At 40.8% G+C, this 25,051-nt stretch overlaps 1 protein-coding gene across 1 annotated transcript; it reads right to left on the bottom strand.

Moving 5' to 3' along the window:
- Nucleotides 1-19,243: 19,243 nt before the first annotated feature.
- LOC104000276 (AT-hook motif nuclear-localized protein 25) lies at nucleotides 19,244-21,191 on the bottom strand. Its single transcript, XM_009422287.3, has 2 exons — nucleotides 20,862-21,191; nucleotides 19,244-20,760 (listed from the first exon to the last, which is right to left on the bottom strand). The coding sequence occupies exon 2, from the start codon at nucleotides 20,627-20,629 to the stop codon at nucleotides 19,745-19,747; it is 885 nt and encodes a 294-aa protein (XP_009420562.2). The 5' UTR covers nucleotides 20,630-20,760; nucleotides 20,862-21,191; the 3' UTR covers nucleotides 19,244-19,744.
- Nucleotides 21,192-25,051: the final 3,860 nt, after the last annotated feature.

Below are 25,051 nucleotides of genomic sequence, written 5' to 3'. Positions count from 1 at the left end.
GAGGCAAAAGGACGAAGCCATGGATAACATAAACATCCAAACACTTTGAGTTTTTGAAGGTTTGGGGATTTATGAAATAATTTTTCAAATGGTGACTCGTACTCAAGGACAGGAGTGAGCATACGATTAATGAGATAGACGACAGTTTGAAATGTTGTAGTCTAAAAAGTTAGTGGTATAGAGGCTTGGTGTAGAAGTGTGAGACCAGTTTCAATTATATGTCGATGTTTGCGTTCAGTAGAGCCGACGAGTTGAAGAGTATGTGGAGGTGACTTGAGGTGTTGTATACCACAAGCAGATAGTTAGGATGTGAGGGCTTGATATTTACCGCTACCATCGGAGTAAACAGTTTTAATTTTAAACTGAAAAAAGTTCTCAGTCAATCTTCGAAAGTTGGTAAAGACTGTTAAAACTTCATATTTATAGTGAAGAGGGTATAACCATGTGTATTTGGTGAAATAGTCTATGAAAATAATATAAAATCTGAATTTATCAAAGGAAGTGATTGGAGCGGGGCCCCAAACATTAGTGTAAATAACCTCAAGGGGTTTAGAGCAAGAAATGGAGGATTTTTCAAAGGGAAGTCTATGACTTTTATTACTTAAACAAGCATCACAATGAGTTATGAAGTTATTGGTTATAAGCGTAGGAAGAGAATAACGAGAAAACAATTTTTGCTGAATAAAAGTTGAGGGATAATGATAAGAGCCTAAAGGTCTTATCGTAGGCTCTGATACCAAATGATAAGACCTTAAAGTCTTATCGTCGAAGAAAGGGGAGAAATGAGGATGATAATGATCGCTTCGAGGGGATCAACCTCCTTAATCGCTTCAAGGGGATCGGCCCTCCTTGATCGCTTCGAGGGGATCGGCCCTCCTTGATCACTTCGAGGGGATCGACCTCCTAGGGTTTGTCAAAAACAGAATAGTATTTTTTATAGATTACCCAAAAGAAGTAGTTACATCCCTATTTATAGAGTTCCACCCAGGGTCCATCAGGACTTGAACTCTAATAATAAATAAATATTAAATAAACCTCTACTTGATTCTAACTGAGCCAAACCGACTCAATAAACAACTGGACTAAACAAACTCAATAAACATTATTCAAAAGCTCAGAAAAAGGTTCCTAACAGTTCCTCCCTCTTCAAATCAGCCTTGTCCTCAAGGCTGAACAACATCAATCTCGGGGAGCTTCTCTTTTAGCACTTTAGCCATAGACTATCTGCAACGCATCACAACCTATTGATCAAGTATGATCTCCACTTTTTAAGAGTGTAAGCAACAGGTCGATCTTTCAGTGTAGTAATCGTTGCATGAAACTTCTAGCCCTGTATAATCAATTTTATCTTTAAACCTTTGCTATCACATGTGAAAATCTGTTCATCAATGATCTTTACTTCGAATCTGTCATAGTCTTCAATGTGGTGGGTCAATCGGTCAACAGTCTCACTATCCATAGAATTGTTAGTGCTACCAGTATCAATCAAAACTATAATAGGCTGATGCTCTAGAGTTCCGGCAACTTCCATAGTTTACAAGTTAGAGTAGTCGGCTAATATATGCATTGTATGTACGGTAGGTTCAACGTCTTCATTAGAATTTATACCTTCATGATCGGAGTCCAACTCTTCTGCTTTCGATTCCTCTCCAATTGGCTCAATCATCATATGCTGCCCTTGATTACATTGGTGCTCCATACTCTACTTTTCATCATAGTACAAACCCTTTGCTGAATTTTTCTTGAGTTCTTCTTGGGTTAGTCCTCGGGTGTCAAGGCTTTGGTTGGGAATAGATATGGTGGGTGGCATATTGATCATCTGGTGGTTGTCACTTCTGTTTCCATGACTTTCCCTATTGATTTTTTTCTCATGTAGATGTGCAAATGAGATCGCAGCTATCATATTGCGAGGTTGACGAGCCTTAACTTCACACCGGATCTCTGGAATAAGACCTTCAATAAATGTATCCAGAAGTTGTCGTTCCGACCAATCTCTAGCTTGATTTGATAATCTTTCAAACCTACTCTGATATTCCAACACTATAGAAGTCTGACAAATTTTTGAGAGCTGTCCATCCACCTTCATGTATGAGTAGATTGTATCACAATCTTGGGGCCCTTTTCCTGTATTTTCAGATCTATGCAATGTAGAACTTGAACCCCCATTTTGTTGAAATTTGCTAAGGCTCTCCAGTAGGCTCTTTTTGAAATCATTAAGTGTTTCTTGCAGTCGGTTCTCAATTCTGATTTCCAATGCTTCCATTTGTGCTTTCACCGAGTTATCAGTGGTCATTGCGTAAGACTGTAAATCTGTAATCTCAACTCCTGTTTTTGGTGTCGGTCAAGAGCATCAACACTGTCGATGCGAAGTTACGAGGAGGTGAACGCCAAGGGCAGTGCTACAGTCGCTGCGTTGGAGGAAGAGTCCTGCCCTGTTTCTATCGCTGCGTGGGGTGAGAGCGCTGGGGTTGGAAGGCGTCTGCGTTGATATGGCTGCAACTGGGGTAGCGTCGCCAAGGGCCTGTCGCTGCGGTGGTTGCGACGGTGCGGATGGAAGGCAGCGTTGCTCTGTCTCTACCGCACTACGGAAGGAGGCATTGGTGACGCCGAGGGATCGCGTGCGATTGAGGACACGACAGTGCCGTTGAAGCGGCCGAGGTTGAGAAGAGGAGTCGGTGCATCCGTTGCCGAGGTTGAAGCTGCCGCACAAGAGCTTGCTGCGTGTGCTGTTGGAGGGCGGCTGCGGTGGCGTTGCCGAGGTTGAGGCTGCAGTGGAAAATAGGAATCGACGGTGGCAGGCTGGGCGGCGAGCGGCGTCGTCGCTGGCTGGGCAGCAGCGGCGACGGTGGTGGCAACCGAGCAGCAGCAAGAGGATTGCCCTGTTTCGGTCACAAGGGGGCAGAGTAAGGGGGAGTGGCGGCGGTCGTTCTCGCCCGACCCAGGGGGAGCGGCGGCTGGGAGGCGAGCAGCGGTCGCCGCACGGTGGCTGGCAGTGGTGGTGGGTCGGCTGGAAGGCGACGGCGCTCGAGGCGTGGCTGCGATCGACGAGGGGCTGCGGCAACAGAGGAAGCTCTGTTTCTGCAACCGCTGCAACGAGGGGCTGCGGCAACAGGCGACTGCGGCTGCGACCCAAGGGGGGGGGGGCACGGCTAGGGTTGCGGCTGGGAGGCAGGTGGCGGTGATCGATCGGCCGGGAAGCAGCGGCGGCAGTGGAGAAGGAGTTGCCCTGCAGCGGGGGTAGAGAAGAGGAGCAGGGCTTCGGCGGAGTGGGACGCTGGCAGCGTCGTCTCCTGGCAGCGGTGGTGACTCGAGTGGGAGGCGACGGCCACGGTGGACTCTGGCCAGAAGCGGGGCAGGGTCGGTCGCTGGCCGGAGAAAAGCGACGGCCGGCGGTGTGCTGGCCGCAAGCGAGAGAAGCAGGGGTGCGTGGCTGCGGCTTCTTTTCTTCTCTCTCTTCGTTCTTTCTTTCTTTCTTCCTTTCTTTCTTTTTTTTTTTTTTTTTTTTCCTAAGATGAAGATAACTGCAGCAAGGGGGCAGCAGCGATGGTCGCTGACTGACCAAGACGCAGAGGTTCCTTCTCGGTTGAGAAGGATCGACGTTCGTGGCTGCAGCGAGAACGCCAAGGGTCGCCGCTCTGATACCAAATGATAAGACCCTAAAGGTCTTATCGGAGGCTCTGATACCAAATGATAAGACCTTAAAGTCTTATCGTCGAAGAAAGGGGAGAAATGGGGATGATAATGATCGCTTCGAGGGGATCAGCCTCCTTGATCGCTTCGAGGGGATCGACTCTCCTTGATCGCTTCGAGGGGATTCGAGGGGATCGGCTCTCCTTGATCGCTTCGAGGGGATCAGCCCTCCTTGATCACTTCGAGGGGATCGACCTCCTAGGGTTTGTCAAAAATAGAATAGTATTTTTCATAGATTACCCAAAAGAAGTAGTTACATCCCTATTTATAGAGTTCCACCCAGGGTCCATCAAGACTTGAACTCTAATAATAAATAAATATTAAATAAACCTCTACTTGATTCTAACTGAACCAAACCGACTCAATAAACAACTGGACTAAACAGACTCAATAAACATTATTCAAAAGCTCAGAAAAAGGTTCATAACAGATAACCAAGGCGACGATGCCACACATTAGTTGGAGCTGCGATCGAAGAGTAAGCAGTGGGTTAGGTGATTTGTGGAACTGATGGCCACTCGTAAATGTTGTCTTTACTCTGGCCTCGGACCAAGGGTGCCCCCATGCTCAAATCCTTGACAAGAAAGGAGTTAGGAAAGAATTCAATTAAGGTATGATTTTGTTTATAGAATTGAAAAATAGAAATGAGGTTTCGTTTGATGTGAAGTGCACACAAAACATCATCTAACGTAAATGAAGTGCTATATGAATTAAGCATTGTGGAACTAGTATAAGTAATGGGGAGTCTGTTACCGTCACCGATGATGATATCTTCGTTTCTGCCATAGTCGTTGTGGATGGATAAGTTTTGTAAATCAGAGGTGATGTGATGAGATGCGCCATAGTCCATAATCCAATTTTGATTACCAGTAGTCGGAGTAGCTGTAAGATTTGCGCGAGGCCAATGCGACGGAGGAGGAAGTCTGGGTCGAGTTCTACAGACTTTTGCAGAGTGGCCAACTTTGTCATATAGTTGGCAGACAACTCTTTGTGGATTTGTATGATCAGGACGCTAGGGTTTAGGATAATTGAAGTAGCTGCCTTGATGGTTGTAATTGAAATGTTGAGGAGGGGAGGTTTGTTTGGAGCCCACAAGTGCAGGCATGCTAGCCAAACCTTTGTTGATAGATTTGTGTACCGGTTGCTCTTCTTCTTAGATTTTTGACTGACTTGTGATGGATGGTCCTGGCAACTTGTCCTCACGCTTGAGATATATCTCATAGTCAGTCAACTTGTCATAGAGTACTTCAAATGACACTAGTGAATCACATGTGCGTATTGCTGCTGCAAATTCCTTGTACTCGTCTCCTAGGCCATTGAGGATATGGACAGTAACTTCTTCATTACTAAGGGAATGACCTATCAAGGCCAAGTTATCGCTGATAATCCTTATGTTATGTAGATAATCAGCAATAGTACTTCCCTCTTATTTTATCGTCATGAGACTAGACAGGAGACTAAGCATGCGAGTGCGGGAACGATTGGCTAGGGTGGTTTGCAACTTACACGAAGCTTTGGCAGTAGTGTCACATGAAGAAATGAGTGGGGCGAGGGATCCAGCGACCGAGGCTTGAATAGCTTGAAAGATGAGACGATCTTGGCGTAACCATAATTTATGGTCCGGATTTGATACTGGACTGGATGCGCTTGGGATGTTGAGCATCGCTAGTAGACAATGAAGAGAGCCATCGACATAGCCTAGAAGATCATAGCCAAATAGTAGATTAGAGAATTGAGCACGCCAGGATGCGTAGTTGCCACCTTTGGATAATTTCAAGGGAATGAGGGTTACTGCATTTATGGAGATAAAGCCTGTATGTGAGAAAGTATTGTGGTTCCCTATAGAAATAGTAATGGGAGCATCAGAGATAGATGACAAGGACATATGGAGGATATGTACTAATATGTGGGAGCAACTAGAAGTATGTAGCGAGACAATGATCAGGGAGGAAGAGGTGTTGGTGGCAAATGGTGGCAAATAGGTTGTGGATTGTTGATCAATATTGACAATGATCAATATTGTGTAAAGATGTAGATCTCTATGCAGCAGTGCTACAGTCTCTGTGCAGTAGTTCTACAGTTGGGAACTTGGAAATGATTTTAGATGCTGCATGTCGAGGCGAAAAAGAAGCAGAGGATAATAGCTTGGGAGAAGAGCAGATCACTGCTGCTGCAGCTGTTGTGGCAAAGAGGGTTGCTGCGGCTACGAGGGCTGCTGCGGCAAGGACGGTGGTAGCGGCACTTCTCACTCGAGCGAGATGCGGGAACGAGGAGGAGAGGTCACTGGCTAGGGAGCAGTTGCGAGGCTCCGTCGGCTCTGCTTCTGCAGGAAGAGGCAGAGGAAGGGCGACAGTAAAGAATGTCGCCGGCGCAGGGAGGAGAAGAGGGCGCGACGTGGTGGCCCTTGTTCAGCCTCGAAGGAGGCCAACGCAACGATCCTGGAGGACATTCATGAAAAACGCTGCACTACTTTGAGATGGAGTTGCGGTCCACGAGACAGTAGGAGAAGGAGTCGAGATTCGGAGGAGTTCGGCGGGGAGACGGGTCTACTTCGAGATGTTTAGAAGTGGCCTTTACAGCAAGAGCTCTATACCATGATAGAAATAAAATAGAAAAAAAAAAGATTGTATTGATTGAAACAATATACAATACTCTATATTTATACATATTTAGAAGAGAGAATTTTCCTCAATATAGGAGGATTTTCCTTGACAGATTCATGATATCTCATTATGTACTTGGAGATAGTTGAGATTCATATGGCTTGGATTGCTTTTTTAGAACACCGTCCATCGATGGTTTCATGAGTTTTTTGCCACATAATAGTAATAAATTCAATAATTAATTATTTCAAAAAAAATTTATAATTGGAATGACTCATCTAAAAGACAAACCTGAATGGGTGGTCCCTTAGTAGGACGTACATCAGAAGTTGGCACATTAGCATATGGTACCTCATCAGGTGGTGAATTCTATGAATTTAAACATACCAACAGGGCAAAAGATTTGACTTTAATGATTTAAATTAAAGTTATGGAACTATAAAAATAAAATTATATAAATAAAATTACCAACATATGGAACTATAAAAATAAAATTAAAAAATTATCAATGATAATTTAAAAGATTAATTTAAAAATAATATAATAACAATATACTTATGCTTAAATCAACATTCTAGCAGATAGCTTTGGATTTTCTACTAGTATAACAAGCATTTGATAACATGAATAATTCTTGTTTAAAGCAAAAAGGAATTAAAAAATAGAGAAAATAAATAAATAAAATAGAAAACCAGTGGCATATGTCCATATATATCATATCAAAGCTTTTTTAAAAAAATATATCATTTTGAATAGTACTTCCATGAGATGCACTATTTTTGAATTTTTTCCAAAAATAGTGCATCGTATACTAAGAAATTTTTTTTCGCACCAACATTTTTCAATATATTATGGACTTAGTTAAAAGCTTAATGTCAAAAAATATTGCATGGATACATTATATTTTGGTAGAAATAGAAAAACAAGGAAAAAAGAGGAAAATGAAACACATTTTAGATGTTAAAATTTTTAAAAAATATATAAAATAGAAAATTAGTGACATATGTTTATCTGTGTTATATTCAAGGATTTCATAAAAATATGAGATTATTTTAAACAGTGCTTCTATGCAATACACTATTTTTTTAAAATTTTTAAAAAAATAATATATCGCATAATAGAAATTTTTTTTATGGACCAACTTTTCTCCATATATTGTGGACCTATTTACAAGCCCAAATGTCAAAAAAATATTGCATGAATGTATTATTTTTGGCAAAAATAGAAAAAAAAAAAGAGAAAAAAAAATAAAACACTATTTAGATGTTGAACAATTTAGAAACATAAAAAAAGGAATTTTAAAATGGAAAACCAGTTATATATGTTCATTTGTTCATTTGTGCTGTATTCAAAGTTTTTCTAAAAATTTGTGATTATTTTAAACAGTGCTTCTACGTAATGCACTGTTATTGATTTTTTTTACTAAAAGCTTTACATCACATATTAGGAAAATATTTTTGTGAACCAACTTTTCTCCATGGACCTATTTAGAAGCTCAAATGTTAAAAATATTGCATAGATGCATTATATTTTGGTAGAAATAAAAAAAAAAAGTAGAAAATAGGAAAATAAAACACTGTTCAGATGTTGAAAATTTAAGAAAAATATAAAAAAATTCCTAAAATGAAAACCAATGACATATGTCCATCTGTGTTATATTCAAAGCCTTTCTAAATATTTCATATCATTTTGAATAGTTCTTCTATGTGATGCACTATTTTTTTTATTTTTTTCTACAAATAGTGCTTCGCATTTTTTCCTAGACCAACTTTTTTTATATATTGTGGACCTATATAGAAGCTCAAATATTAAAAAACATTGCATTGATGCATTATATTTTGGTAGAAATAAAGAAAAGGAGAAAATAGGAAGACAAAACACTGTTTAGATGTTGAAAATTTTGGAAAAATATCAAAAGAAATCTCTAAAATAAAAAATCAGTGACATATGTCTATTTGTTTCATATTCAAATATTTTAAAAAAATTGAGATCATTTTGAATAGTGCTTATATGTAATGCAGTATTTTTAATTTTTTTAAATAATGCATCACATATTAGGAAAATATTTTTGTGGACCAACTTTTCTCCATATATTATAAACCTATTTAAAAGTTCAGATGTCAGAAAATATTACATTGATGTATTATATTTTGATAGAGGAGAAAATAAGAAAATAAAACACTATTTAGATGCTGAAATTTTTAAAAATATATTATTTTTTTAGAAAAATAAAAACAAATGTCCATCTGTATTGTATTCAAAGCTTTTCTAAAAATTTCAAATCATTTTGAATAGTGCTTCCATGCTATTCACTATTTTTGAATTTTTTGCCCTATTGCATTACATATCAGAAAATTTTATTTTTAGACCAACTTTTCTTCATATGTTATGGGCCTATATAGAAGCTTAAATGTTAAAAAAATATTACATTGATGTATTATATTTTCGTAACAATAGAAAAAACTATGAGAAAATAGAAAGATGAAACACCATTCATATGTCGAAAATTTAGAAAAAATATTTTAAAAATTCTCTAAAATAGAAAACGAATGACATAGGTACATTTGTATTGTATTCAAAGCTTTCCTAATATTTGAAGGAGCAAACTCTAGTTTAATTGTTTAATTGTCCCCTTATGGGACATGGAGGGAACATGAACAATTTGGAAAAAGAGATGTTCAAGCTTGTATTGGTCTAGCATGTAAGAAAGTTATGGGTCATTGTGTCTCCTATGGTGGGTGACACATGAACAAATGGTTAAGCACAAAGCATCTTGCTCATCATGACTATATTTTGGTCAAAATGTTTTGCTATGAGCAAAATAGCCCACAACACTTATTACTACATTCTGGTCAACATGATTGGTCGTGAAGCCTCCTCATATGAAAGAGTATCTTTCTTTAATCCTATCCCACATGCCAAATAATACTTACGTTGATGCAATTAATACTGAACTAAATGAAAGGAAGCAACAAAAATTTAAATAAAGAAGCATCTCTTTATAGGCAACAAAAATTTAAAAAAAATTATAGATTTAGAAACATATTTTATGGAACTGAGGTTGGAATTATTACTAATAACTTCTTTCTCTATCCTTTTTCTAACATGGTATCAGAGCATTACAGTAGCACGCTGCTTCAAGCGGAGTCATTGAAGAAGCTTCCCAGGACACAACTACGAACGGCGCACCGGACTCCTTCTCTTCTTCACCGGCCTATTGCTCGTTCTCCTACTTTGTTGCCTACCATAGACACTCTTCGCCACCACCACGCATGGAGGGAAACATTCTCCCATTGTCTCGTCAACAACGGTGTCCTCTCTATCAGCAAATAGCGAATGCAACGATGGTGTTTTCCTCGCTTAACGATGGCTAATGCGTCTTCCTCCTTCACCATCGTAGCCTCTAAAATCCCAAGGATGCTGCGACATCTTCTGCAATCACTTCTCGGCCCGCAATAGTCGCTTCCCTCTACAACAGTAGTAGCAGCCGCTTCCCTTTGCCACTGCCGCTGCATCTTGCTTCCTCTACCATAGCAGCTTTCGCTATCGCTTCCCTTTGCATTGAGGCTGACGGAGCTCTTCCACTATACGCCTAATCACTATAGATTTCTCACAGATTTCTCCCGTTGTAGCTTCCTTGAGCATCGGTGCAGATTTCTTTAGCATCGCTACAGCTTCCTCATCTGCTCTAGCTTCCGTCGCAACCGCAGCCGCAACATCACTACAGCTTCCTCCAGTGCTTCCTCATCTATTGTAGCTTCCTCATCTGTAGCAGTCTTCAGTAGTTGCAGTAGCTTCTATAGCCGCAGTAACTTCTGCAGCCATAGCAGGCTCAATTTTCTAATCTCTTATTTGGATATGACTTGCTAGGTTACGTTGATGGCTCTTTCAGTTGTCCGCCAGCCATGCTCAACATCCCCAAAGAACCTAGTCCAATACCTAATTCAGCTCACAAATTATGGTTGTGTCAAGATCACCTCATCCTCCAAGCTATTCAAGCCTCAGTTGCTGGATCAGTCACTCCATTGATTTCTGCATGTGTGACTGCTACCGATGCATGGTCTAACCTACAAACAACCTTGGCGAATCATTTGCGTACTCGCAAGCTTAGTCTTCTATCCAAGCTGATGGTGACCAAACAAGAGGGAAGTACTATCACTGATTATCTACAAAATATTAAAGTTATCATCGATGACTTGGCTTTGATAGGTCATTTCCTATGTGACGAGGAGATCATTATTCATACTCTAAATGGTCTTAGAGACAACTATAAGGAATTGGCGGCTATAATTCGAGCACGCAACTCGCTAGTCTCTTTTGAAGAACTCTATGACAAGTTGACTGACTATAAGATGTATTTAAAGCATGCGAACAAACTGCTCGGACCATCTATCACAACTTAAGTCAGTCATAAGTCTAAGAGGAAGAACACTCAGTACCCTCCGAACATCACCAAAGGTATTCTTGATCCTATGGGTCCCATGCAACACCCCCCTTAACTTCTTAATCATAACTTCTCATAAAGTGGCAACTCCAATACTCATCCGCCTTGGCATCCTACCCTTTCAAGCCAACAACGACGGGTCATCTACCAGTTGTGTGATAAAATTGGACACTCTGCTAAAGTTTGTCGGTCTCGACCCTGCCTTCTTGCTCCATCACATTGGCCTCAGGCAAATATCCTCACTACTCCGACGACTAGCCAGCCTAACTGGATTGTGGACTTTGGCGCCTCCCATCACATCACCTCTAATCTTCAGAATTTGTCTCTCTACAATCCCTATGGTGGCGATTAAGATATCATCATCAGTGACAGTAAAAGCCTTCCTATAACTCATACTGGTTCCATAACGCTTACTTTTGATACTACCACATTTACACTCGATGATGTTTTATGTGCCCCTAATATTAAACGCAACCTTATTTCTGTTTCTCAATTTTGCAAACTTCAATTGAATTTTTTCCTGATTCCTTTTTTGTTAAGGACTTGAGCACGCGGCATCTTTAGTCTAGGGCCCGAATAGAGGCAACATTTACGAATGGCCATCAGCTCCACAAATAACCCAGCCCACTGTTCATTCTTCCATTGCGGCTCCAGTTGATATGTGGTATCATCGTCTTGGTCATCCCTCGTCTCTTATTCAGCAGAAATTACTTTCTCGTTTCTCTCTTCTTATTTTTAAATCGCATAGTTCTATAACATATTGTGATGTATGTCTTAGTAATAAAATTCATCAATAGCTCTTTGACTCATCTTATATTTCTACCTCTAAACCATTTAAAATTATTTATACAGATTTTTGGGGCCCTGCCCCAATCCTGTCTTTTGATAAATTCATATTTTATGTCATTTTTGTAGATCACTTCACTAGGTACACATAGTTATATTATCTTCACCATAAATCTAACGTTTCGACCATATTTCCCATATTTTGAAAGTTAGTCAAAAACCACTTTCAGTCTACCATCAAAACGATTTACTCTAATGGTGGCGGTGAATATCAAGCCCTGGCATCCTATCTCTCAACTTGTGGTATCCAAAACCTCAAGTCTCCCCCATATACTCCTCAACTTGTTGGCTTCGCCGAACACAAACATCGGCATATAGTAGAAACTAAGCTCACACTTCTCCATTAGGCCTTCATACCTTCAAACTTTTGCACAACAGCCTTTCAAACTACCGTCTACCTTATTAATAAAATGCCTATACCAGTCCTACAATACCAGTCCCCCTTTGACATACTATTTCACAAACCCCCAAACCTTCGTAAGCTCAGAGTATTTGTTTGTCTATGTTATCCATGGTTGCGTCACTATGCCTCTCATAAGTTAACATCATGATCCAATCCTTACGTTTTTATAGGTTACTCTCTTGAACATAATGCTTTCCGCTGCTATAATCTCCACACTCATAAAATTTTTATATCACGTCACGTTATTTTTATTGAGTCTGTCTTACCTTTTCAAAACCATACCTCTCCTACCATGTAGACCACCTCATTAACTATTCCTCATTAGAGTATACCTCCGATCTAACCGGACGAGCCTCCCATGGCATCGTCTAGTTCCTCCTCTGGTGATCCACACTATTCCACTCCTTTGGTTCAGCAATTGCCCATTCCCTCCATTCCTACACCACTTCTTTCTTCTCTGACTATTGGGGTACCTGGTTCAGGATCACAATTGTTATCTTTATCTCCTTCTCGGCCAAGTGACCCTAACGTACCTCCACCTGACCCAGCCTGTGTCAATGACTCTCAACCGCTTCTTCCAACAACACAACCTCACGGTCTCGTAGTCTCCAGCCATCCTATGACCACATGCTCTAAGAGTGGTATTTTAAAACCGCGTCAGGTCTTTGATCTTCATGCTATCATAGATTCCTCATCCACCACCATTGAATCCACCACCTTCACTCAAGCCCGAAAATCTTCGCATTAATGTACAACCATATGTGAGGAATATAATGCCCTCCTCTATAACTCAATATGGGATCTAGTACCCTTTTATCATATACAAAACATTATCGGGTGTAAGTGAATTTTTTGAGTTAAGCGAGACCTCGATGGCTCTATTACCCGATATAAGACATGCCTCATCGCCGAAGGGTTTCATCAAAGACCTAGAGTTGATTTCACTGAGATATTTAATCCCATTGTTAAGCCCACTACAATCAGACTTATCCTGAGTCTGGCCACCACTAAGGGCTGGCAATTATGCCAATTGGATGTTAATAATGTCTTTTCACAAGGGACTCTAACTGAACATGTTTTTATACAACAACCTCATAGTTTCACTCATCCTTAGTATCCAAGGCATATCTGCAAACTTCGAAAAGCTATTTATGGACTTCGTCAGGCTCCAAGAGCTTGGTCCACTAAACTTTGCTCTTTTCTGACTTCAGTTGGCTTTCTCAACTCCAAATCTGATTCATCGTTATTTTTATGACAACACCATAGCGACACAATATATATTCTAGTATATGTGGATGACATCATTGTCATAGGCAACAACCCCGTAGAAATCCAAGCGTTCATCAAATAGTTGGCAGATTGATTCTCGCTCAAAGATCTATGACCCCTGTACTACTTTTGGGGTGTAGAGGCTATATTCACATCTTTCGGTCTCTTTCTATCACAAAGAAAGTACATTCAAGATTTATTATCCAAAACAAACATGCAGGATGCAAATGTGGTTACAACTCCTCTATCTGCTAGTAGTTATCTCAAATTATCTGATGGAAGTCCTACTACGGAACCCACTCAATACCGACAAGTCGTTGGTTCCCTACAGTACTTAGCTCTCACTTGTCCTGACATCTCATTTACAATCAACAAATTATTACAGTTTATGTAGAGGCCGTCTACTATGCACTGGTTTGTGGTCAAACAAATCCTACGATATCTTAAGAAGACCCTCAATCATGGTATCTTTCTTCGTAAATACTCTCCACTTCAGCTTCATGCCTTTACCGATACTGATTGGGCAGACAACTTTGATGATATAACATCCACATCCGGGTATATTGTCTTCCTTGGCGCATCTAATCAATTGGAGTTCTGAGAAGCAAAAGACAATCACATGGTCTACAACTGAAGTTGAATACCATGCCATCGACATTGCCACTACAGAACTCAATTGGGTCACAAATCTTCTCAAACTCTACTCCTACAATATATTATGATAATGTCAGAACTACCTATCTGTGCGTTAATCTAGTGTTCCACTCCCGCATAAAACATATTGCTATCGATTTTCATTTTGTGCGAGATCAAGTTGTCTATCGTCAACTACGAGTTTCTCATGTTCATTCGGCATATCAGTTAGCCGACTCACTCACGAAGTCTCTCGCTCGTCAACTTTTTGCATTACATCGATCCAAGATTGGTATCCTTGATAGGAGCACCATCTTGCGGGGGTATGATAGTAGATAAGATTTTCCTAACTATATAAGAAAATCTCTCTGCTCTAATGAAGAAAATCCTCTAATCTGTTAAGAAAAATCCTCCTCTATAAAGAGGGACATGTTAATGCAAATCAACTAATTTCTTTCTCTATCCTCATTGGTGGCAATCAAATCTTTAAAGGTTATGCAAAACAAGGATGATGGAATAGAAATATTATTATTATTATTATTATTATTATTATTATTATCGTCGTGGGTGGGTGGGTCACGGATGTTCCTCCGATCATCGAGGTAAACCAACTCCGCAAGAAGACGCGTCATGTGCTGAAATATTTGCCGCGCGCGGCCTGGAAATTGGGACCGCGACTATGATTATGACAACCAAAAAGTGTACTACTATCTGTATAGCCTCCTCCTGAGACCACCAACTCAATTGGGTTGTAACAACGTAAGCTTCCCCGTGTGTACGGGGAGTCGATGTTGCAGATGGAGGACAATCCAAGCTGGCTCGACACTCACTGAGTTGCTCTTTCTCGCTCTTGGGGGACACCCCACCCACCAGCTGCACGCACTCTTGCTTCATTTCATGATGCATAGGAATCACAATCAGATTAAATTACCACCACTAGCATCATTGCACCAATAAAGTCCTTCAGTTCTTCATAATCTATCTCATATTGCATATAATCGGCATACACCCACAACTTTCAAGTACACGAGTGGTCGGTAGCTAAACAAGATTTGGAACGATGAAGACAAAAATCCTTGCGAGGATGTTTCCTCGCCGACTCTAATATAAATAGCACTCCATGAGACACTCAAATCTCTCAGCATCAAATGGCACAGCAGAAGCACGTCAGGACAGGCCGGAGAAGATGCCACCGAATCGAAGGTCGCAAGCTGTTGGTCCCCCGACTGCGTGTGAGGCTCTTCAGCTTCTTCCATCGATGCCTGCAAGCGCTGAAGAAAGGCTCGAAGGAAGGTGGCGACCGGGAATTCAAGCAGCAGCAGCAGCAGCACCGTTCGTGGCGCAGGTCCAACTCGTTCTACGCCGAGGCGATAGCAGATTGCTTGGAGTTCATAAAGAGAACGAGGACTGACAATGGGTGATCGCTCGGTGAGTCAACAACTCGTGCATGAAGATTTACAAGTGGAAACGGTGCATTCCAAGGATCGTATACGCTTTGTTTTGGTTATCTACTGAAGTAGGGGGTTGGCTGCTATCAGCATTTCGTATGCTTCTATGGATTTTCTTCCATTATTCTGCAACTCCAGTAATCCGAGTTCTAAAGTGTACAAACTGAGTTCCTTCTTGTAGAGCGATAGTAGACAAACTGTGATAAGGCCTAAATTTAAACCTAAATTAAAACTGTGATAAGACAACATTATTATTCTTGTAGCAATAATAATAAAAAGTGAGGAGATTTAAAAAAAAAAAAAAACTCATATACTAATACTAAATTTAAACCTAGAAAAATCGATAAAAGATTTTATATGTGATATAACTATTTAGTATGATAACCAAGGGTTCATAAGTTCGTCAGGTCTCCCTTACTTTCAGAGGCGAGCCTTTGGTTTACATCAATGATCGATCGACCAAATGATCGCTTATTAGATTGACATTAAAAAAAGGACCGAACAAAGTCATTTTATCATATTCTCTTTTCACTATATATGATAATTCATATAATAATTAGATCCGATGGTTCCATTCTTTAAAAGGAGTTGAAATATGTCCTCCACTAATACTTGGGATAAAAAAAATATCTTTATCTTAAAAAAAAAATGGTTTTAGAAATTTAAAAATGTTGTTCTTTCCTGACACTAAAAAGATTGAGAAAAGAATGCAACAATTCGAACAATGATATTTTTCTCACCGACGGACTACCAACTTGATTTGGACAACCTGTCGCTCGTCCATTAATGCTACAGTGGATGCCACCAAAGAGACATTTCCAAGTTTAGGAATGACAGATATATTTTGCTTATCCACTCCACCGTGTTCGCACTGATGACTCTAATAATTGGCGGATGGTACTACAAAACCTGCGTATGCGCCTAAACCCAGCCGTCGTCGCTAGTGTTAGAATGATGTCTGTCCGCGATAGGAAAGACTTCAGGTTACCTTCCAAGAAAACAACTCTTAGAGAGACAGTGATGATAAGCAACCAAAAAGAAACAAAGAGAACAAAAAGTCCAGTGCATAAGGTCTTGCCAGTGTTGGTCTTAAGAGGGTAAAATCCTCTCCCCAAGGCTACAGAAACAATGTTTAAACCTGGAGGACTCTCCGGAGATGCCTGTAATCTACACCAAAATAGATGAAAGATGAGAAACGAGAGGTTTAGAGGAAAGCTGATTCTATCATTCATGTTTATATTCTCTCTATACGTTATATTATTTATTGGATCACGAAACACATTCGCAAGGTTATATGATGATGCATTTTTTTTCAATATAATGTTTCATTTATATATTTTTTATGATTTTTTCCTAAGTATACAAAATTATTTTTAATTTATTTCTCAGCATCCCTTCCTACTTAATTTCCTCACTATGTGTTCTTATATGCATAGAGCTCTAACAAGTTTAGTTGATGGCATTGAGTTATAGCTCAAACTTAATCATCCTAATCTTTTTATACACTTGTTATATTCTTTCTAACTCATTTATTCTCGTGGTATATCTTATACAAGAGTTGTTATCGATAGCTCCTCATTATACATTGGCATACACATTGCCCTTTATGAGGTTTTTACGATCCCTTGTTTGCTCAGTTGCAACCCTTCTTAAGTTTGTTAAGCTTATCTTTGTCTTTACTTCAATTGCTCGATGATCAAGACCCCCTAATATACTCCTAATATAATGGTCCTTACAATAACTATTCATCATTGTACGATTTTGACATTTTAAATCGATTACCTTGGCTTCTCTTGTTTTCCGGACGACATAACATTTAAAAGATTGAGAGTATCTATTTCTCGAGGGCTTCCCTCATTATATATGATTTATTGCATAAGAAGTATCGTAAGACATTTAAAATATAAATTAAATTTATTCTTTGACAAAAAAAAACTATCGGTTTTTGATAGCAACTAAGATTTTTCTTAATAACAGCTAAGATTTCCCTAACTATATGAGGAAATATCGTAGCTCTATTGAAGAAAATCCTCCATTCTAATGTGTATAAATAGGAAGCACCATATCAAATACAAAAATAACATCTTCTTCATTTCATTCTTAACATATTATCAAGAAAAATCTTAGCTGCTATCGATTTTAGTTAAAACCATAAGCTCTTAGGATTCAAAAACCCTTGAGCTCAATCCTTGAATCTCAAAATCAAGACCTCCAATATTAGGTTTCTGGAAATTTTTTGTTTCGGTATAGATGTAATTGCATGTCAACCTCTGTTTGTTTCTTGTATATGATGGGATATAAAGCGAAATTAAACTTTTGTATATGAACAAATATTAATAAGCCATAATATGCAGCGGAATAAAATAGAATCACAATAAAATAGAACACCAAGATATACATGAAAAATCCCTCCAATGTGAAGGGTAAAAATCATGGGGTAAACTAGAGATAATTCACTATAAGAATAATAAATATACAAATCTCAATCTCTTGCCCAAACCCCTAGTAACAATCTTAAAAGAATAACTGGAATACAAGGATTACATCACTGTGCACAATATCTAAATTCTCCCCAAGTAATCACAGCAAGAATCTACTATAGATTTGATCTAACTTGAGATGAGAATACTGCCTAGATGATTGTGAACAACCTCTCTGTGTTGTCCTTATTTTTTCCCCTTTCTTTCTCTTGTTTTCTGCGTTTTTCTCGTCCTTTTTGAATCAAGATGCTACTGCAAAGATCTCCATTCGTTGCTGTAGTTTTCTGCCTTTGTTGTTGTAACATCCCATTAGTCCCACATTGGAAGTGGGCAATATATATGATTGGCTTATATGGGCCTGATGAGTGTATTACGTTAACTCCCGCTTAAGCATTTTGGTCCGTGGTCCTGTATATGATTAGCTTATATGGGCCTGATGAGTATACTACGTTAACTCTCACTCATCAGACTCGGGTTAGATCAAAGGGAGTAGGCCATGGGCTAATAAAGCCTATCTTAGGCTGAACATATGGGCTGTCAGCCCAACAGTATAGAGGTCAAACATGACATGTTGATGATTCACATCCACAGGTCGATCTTTGAAGGTACTCAAAAAGTGGGTATATAATGTGGAGGAACCCAACAAGTCGGGTTATTATGGGTATAGCACAACTCAAGACATACCGTTAACAGCGTCTCTTTGTTTAGGAGCAACAAATAGCAATGATGTAATTGGGTAACCTCGAAACGTTAATAAATGGGCATATGATGTGAGATTGTGACTTGTAAATCTATTATGACAACAACATCAAACTTTGTTATGATGGAGAGATTTAATTAAGTCTCCATGAAACTGAGGATGACTCAATGTGACTTGCAAATTCGCGTACATGCTGTGTATAAAACCTTAGTTCAGTTTTCATGTTTTTAGAAGATAGATAGCAAAAATTTATTAGTGAGAGATGGGTTTTAGTTGAACTCTTTTGTATCACCATTAAAGCTGGAGCTCCTCAGCTTTAACACCCACCTAAATGAGAGAGAGAGAGAGAGAGAGAGAGAGAGAGAGGGAGTAAATAAGATTCAAAGAAGATAACATTTGGGAGCCACAAATATCATGCTTTTAAAGTAGGTGGGAAAGTGGGGCTTACTTTTATGACAGGGGGTAGAAACCTTCTTTCTAGAATTGTACTTGGAAAAAGATGAAAGCAGACATGAGAATCTCGCAGCATGCTGTTGAACATCTTATGCTCAGTTCGCCTTCCATGCCCTATAAATGGCAACAGAACTTGTACACCCCTTCTCGGATTTAACACTGCCTCCTAATTTGACAGACCACACCCATCCCCATCAAGACTAGGCTTTCTGCAGGTGGCTGTGCCCAAAAGCAAGCTTGCATGCACAAACCTCACTACACAAACCAAAAGAAATGAAAGCACCAAACGTCCTGCGGATGATATCAGTTAAGAATGGTTTGAATGGTCTACATAGGAACTGTCTAAATAGGAGGAGCATGGCTGTGGTACAACAGGGAGACCCTACGAGCATGCAACACAAGAACAATGTCCACAACACAGAGAATGACATCAAATGACAGAAAGAAAACAAAAAAAAATGTAAATGACTGCCGGTACTCACTTGTGTTATTACATGCAAACTGAAGCTACTTAGTTCGGGAAGCATTCTTCAAGCAGTCCCTTCTGCTCCTCTCTCTCCCAACTCTTTCCTTTGTTCATATAATAACATGCCTCCGATGACACGATCATCACCAACGGAATCAGAAAAGTGGTTCAAAGAAACCATCTTCAAATCCACACCCAAAATGATGGGAAAGAAACAGTATGAACCCCATTTAATCTTCTTCTTCTTCTTTGATGGTAGTGTGTATATAACGGACATCAGTTAGCAGTAGTAGTAGACTCCTTGTGGAATCAAAACGGTGGCCGAACACCACCACCCCACCCATATGGATCACCCGGAAGCTGATAATTCCCCATGTTTCCCCCACCCAAAGTGTAGAAAGGAACGCCGCCGGCACCGACTCCACCGCCACCTCCTTCACCGCCACTGCCGGTAACACCTGACGACTGCGAAACCACTGGTTGCTGCCCCTCGACCGCCGCTGCCACTTCCTCCTCGATTTCTAACGGCAACCGCTCGTACATGGCATTTGCAAACGATGCCGCCATCAGCACCACCGGGCCCGCCGCCACCAGAGGGCCAACGACACTGCCCCCGATTACCTGCCCTTGCCCTCCAGAGAGAAATATGGTCAAGCCCCCGGCGCCAGGTGGCGCTGGCGGCGGGAGGACGGTCCCCGTCAGCGAGAGGATCTCGAACCTACCCCTGAGAGTCGCAACCACGCTCCCCGGCGGCAGCGCCCCGGGCTGGCGGATTGCGACGTTGACGACAGCGCCGGAGCCGCTGAGGACGGAGACACCACGGCCGCGCCGCCGGGCGTAGTCAGTGAGGCACTCGACTACGTCGGAGCCGCCGACCACCTCGAGCACGTGGGAGTGGAGGGAGTTGGGGCTGTCGCGCGTGACGATAATAGGCGGCTTTGGCTTGTTTTTGGAGCCCGGGGGCCGGCCGCGGGGGCGTCGGACGGGGCCTCCCACCGCGGCGGAGGTGGAGGGTTGATCGCCGTCGCCTTCGCCCAGGTCCGCCGAAAGATTTGGGCTTTCTTCCGAGGAAGGCTTGGATTCCTCGGGTGGGATGTGGGTCGATGGCGCAGCAGGCTGTTGCGGTGGGCCGAGAAGGTGATGGAGGTAGCGAGAAGAGCCTCCGCTGCCGCCGCCGGGCTCCATTCCGGCCATTGCCGCCGCATCTGCTCTCTCCCACCACTTGTTTGCCAGCTTCTTTTCTTCCCTTCTCCTCTTTGGAAAGTTTAGAACCTCTTATTGTGTGGAATTATCCAAAGAACCAAGAAAGAATGATTTGGTTCCATCTACATATAAGAAGCACATGAGAAGCAACTCAAAACGAGAAGAAGCTTGAGAACCCAAAGCAGCAGCTTTTGGTGCTATTTTCATCAGAATATATACTGACCTGAGAGTTGAATCCTACACCACCACCACCTTCCACCGATCACAACCCAATACCAATCGAGGAAGTCAATTAGATCTTCTCAAGAACTGTTGTAAAGGGAACCATTTTCTTGCCGTATAACAACTCCTCTTCAGCAGAAGGGCGGAAGGAAGAACATCGACCTTCTGTGGAAAGACCGAGAGGCAGAGCAGACTGCTGCTTTTGTGATATCTTTAGGAAATGTTGGGGCAAGCGGTAGGATCTCCTTTTACTATCCTTTGACCAGAAAGATGAGCCGGTCTGAGTGAGATCTGGATGGGTGTAGGGGAACTCTGATAAGAGACACAGATGTCAATGAGAAGTGTGCATACGTAAAAATTAATATATTAAAAGCAGATGCATTGGCCATTTAGAGAGAGAGACAGAGAGAGAGAGAGAGAGAGAGAGTGTGTGTGTGTGGCTATTGCACTGTAGATATACGATGCATTGGAAGCATGCAGAAAGCCAAACTTTTATTTCACGAGTGCAGCCTTTTGTATCATATTGAACAAAACTACACACCATTTGGACTTCGGAGCTGCTATTTCTAATAACTGCAGTGATGTTATTACATTGTTCATTCTTATAAATACTACTACCTCTGTCATGTGTTATATATATATATATATATATACTGTGATATCTTTGGTGGGTTCAGGTGGCTCTTCAGGAACAATCATATGAACAACCTTGTCCTCCAAGGAATGCTGTGGCATCCATTTAAGGGTTTACTTGTTAAGCAAGGAAAAAAAAAGTGCATACTCATTTAATTAGTGATTAGATACCTTTTTTGTTTCTCAATTCATTTTATCGCTTTCAGTGACTTCGGTAGAACATGTTCTTCATCCTTGCCTACTGCAAATAATGCAAGAGCCTCTCCAAGATAGAGGAGGATCTGTACTCCTCCAATGGAATGATTGATGGTAAAGAACTTTCACACACCATTTCGCTCCTAGCCCTTCGTTTCCAGCGTAACCCTTATCCAACAACAAAATAACTTATAGGTAGACTTCTCTCCCAAACGAAAGTATAGAATGGTTGCGGTGTCGTCACACACTTTACAAGTTGGTGATCAGATCAGCCCTGGAATGATGCAAGGCTGATCGCCAGATCGTCATCAAGTACACAACCCTAACTCGACTGACATACGACAAAAGACTCATGAGCAAGTGTTTCTTGTTGTTCACAATTTTTTCTGCCAAGATTCACAGTTGTAGAGGCAATGATGGAAAGAGGCGACCAGGAGCAAGTCGAACAATGAAAGACAACATTTGCTTACGGACCCAGGAGACAAGAAGAAGCCTCCTGTTAAATCACACTCAGAATTGCCTGGCTTCTTCTAATCCAATTCTATTTTATATTACTGAACAAGTCCATGAATAAAATGGCCGGAGGACCTACCTACACTTCGGTTTGACCAAACCAAGCGGGCAGGCCGCTCAGTTGCCGTCGGCGGGTCAGACGGACGGTTTCTATCTACACGTCTGTCAGACACGTAAAATGTGATGGATGAAGCTTAATTAGCAACGGAGCCTCAGTCAGACAATTCCGTTGACCGAAACATGGGCACGTCATGTATATCGAACCTCTTCTTTCTGCATGAGTCTTGAATTATCTGTTTGTGTACCAATTGGGAGAGGAAGAGTTATCTGCGTCCATGATCGAGGCACCGAGCATACATGGTTAGGCAAATGAATTATTATGCGACTGTCAATGATGCTTCCAACAACTGGAGAACATCGTAACATGATAGGGTTAATTATTGTGGAGATTGTGTTGTTGAAGCTTTAGGGTTTTGGCTTCCAGCTTCTGATATGTAAATATTGGACAGTAGCTGAGCTATAAAAATAAGGAGCTTCAGATCTGGCAGCAGTTGGGATGCTTAAAGTAATCGTTAACAAGTAATGGATGCCAAAGCATATAGAAAAAGGGCAATAGGCATTAGTTAATTACCGACTGGCGAGAGATGCTGTCCTCCTCATGCGCGCCTTGTCGTTGTATCAGTTTTGTTCTCTGTTTCTTGCGTACTCCCAAACTGAGCCAGCGTGGGGTGTCACTACCCATTGTCACAAACTACAATGCCGGTGGCGAGACTCGAGGACAACTCCACGAAGCATTCGGTAACTTTATTCTACCGAGACCATTTTAATCATGCACCCCATAAGATTCCCTCTCGAACATCACATGCTAAAGGTCAACTACATTAAGATTGGCTGAGTACTTGATGTAAACTGCACATGAGCAGCAGCAGCTCAGTACTGTGGCCCAATCTTACGTTTTGACCTGACTTCAACTCTACCACCTCTTCTGACAGGAACCATAGCAAGTCCATGTTCATGTTGTTGCTTCTCATTAGTTGATTTTTGATGCTGGGAAAGAGGATGAGAAGGGCAAAGGCGTAAGGTTGACCAAGGGGTGCATATACGTGAGCTAAATAATCCATAGGAATAAGTTGGCTTTACCGTGGTCGGTGTGGCGATGATGCATTGTGATGGGTGGTGGGGACGCCATGTGCACCCCAGTGGCCATTCTCGTCGTGCTCCCCTCCAATCCATTGCACGCATCCAAATACCATCCCCATAACTTTCATCAGTCTGACCTTAACCTGATGATTAATCATTGTTTATTCAAAGTAGATGGATTGGAATGGTTGCAGCCTGTTCGTCATCTATCATGGGGTCTTCATCGAAAGCTTTCTTTTGCAACTTGCAGTATGCATATACTCTCTCTCTCTCTCTCTCTCTCTCTCTCTCTCTACGTCTCTCTCTCGCGTAAAGCGAAGAACCGGATGGCCCTTTATGCATGGTGGATGCGTTGATCGGTCCATTTACTTGAACACGCATCTGCCCTCCAATTTAGTGATCTCAGAAGCATCAAATTAACTGCCTCTGACCTTTATTTAGAATGATTCCTTGGCAGGTAAGTTCATTTAAATGGATCTGTTGGAGTGGGAGAGGAGAGGAGATTTTTAAAATTAAAATAAATCATATAGATTAATAATAAAAAAATATATTAAAAAATCGACTTAAGAAATAAATCAATATGTATTTATAAAAATAATCAATATCTCTTCTTCAAACCAAAACCTTGAAACCAAAAATAATCAATATGTATCTATCAAAATAAATCATAATTCATCAAGGAGTTTTAATTCAATTAGAACTCTCTCAACCCTAACAATCTTCACATTAGTGAGTATTTTTTCATATCTCCTATAAAAATTGAATCATTGACTTGAAGAATTCACCATAGCTAAACAAACTAAATTGGTTCATGGTCCAATATTTGATTCTGATAAGCCCAATCTTATGTAGTTGAAATTAAATCAATGATATTACTTGATTCTCGAGAGATACCTTTATTTCACCGTGTTACTAATATTTTCTTTTATAATCGTTTGCATTCTAAAAGCTATGAATAGTATTTTTCGTTTTCTGAATCGTAAACAAAGCTCGCTATTATATGAGGAAAAAAAGCTTTTTACTATTGCTTTTCCATCGTCAGGCCATCGGTGCGATAAATCTTTCCTCCTCGGCGAACGACAACTGTCTTTTCCACTGCCACTCTGCACCAACATTTGTTCCCTTCTGCTGTGACATCTCTAGTACTACGCTCATCAGCACTGCCCCACCTTTCCTCCTTTGTTGTAGCCTTCTTCTCTATTGTAGCATCGTTGCAGCTTTCTCCTCTATTGCAGCTTCCTCCTCTGCTGCACCTCTGCTGTAGCTTCCTCCTCTGCTATAGCATCGCTGTAACTTCCTCCTATGTTGCAACTTCCTCCTCTACTACAGCTTATTCCTCTGCTATAATATTGCTATAGCTTTTTCTATTGCTGTAGCTTTCTCCTCTATTGTAGCTGTCACCGTCGCATCCATAATAACAGCAACAACAACAACAACAGTAGCAACGATCTGCTCTTGCCCTACTCACGAAGCCATTTTTTGCATCGATCCAAGATTGGTATCCTTGACATTGACAGACATGATAGAAGATAAGATTTCCCCAACTATATGAGAAAATCTTTCTATTCTGTTAAGGGAAATCCTCTATTCTGTTAAGGAAAATCCTCTCTCCTAATCTGTATAAATAGGAGAGGGACATATTAATGTATTCAAGCTAAAGTTATTTCAATAAAGCTTCTTCGCTTCTTCTTCAATCAAGCTTCTTCAATA

The sequence above is a fragment of the Musa acuminata genome, chromosome BXJ1-1, assembly GCF_036884655.1.
Source record: "Musa acuminata AAA Group cultivar baxijiao chromosome BXJ1-1, Cavendish_Baxijiao_AAA, whole genome shotgun sequence".
NCBI classification, from domain to species: domain Eukaryota; kingdom Viridiplantae; phylum Streptophyta; class Magnoliopsida; order Zingiberales; family Musaceae; genus Musa; species Musa acuminata.
Note: the sequence above shows the minus strand (reverse complement) of the source record. Positions and strands in the feature narration are given on the sequence as shown.

Coding starts and splice junctions, on each gene's coding strand:
- LOC104000276 (XM_009422287.3), bottom strand. CDS start 20,629: ATGGCCGGAATGGAGCCCGGCGGCGGCAGCGGAGGCTCTTCTCGCTAC.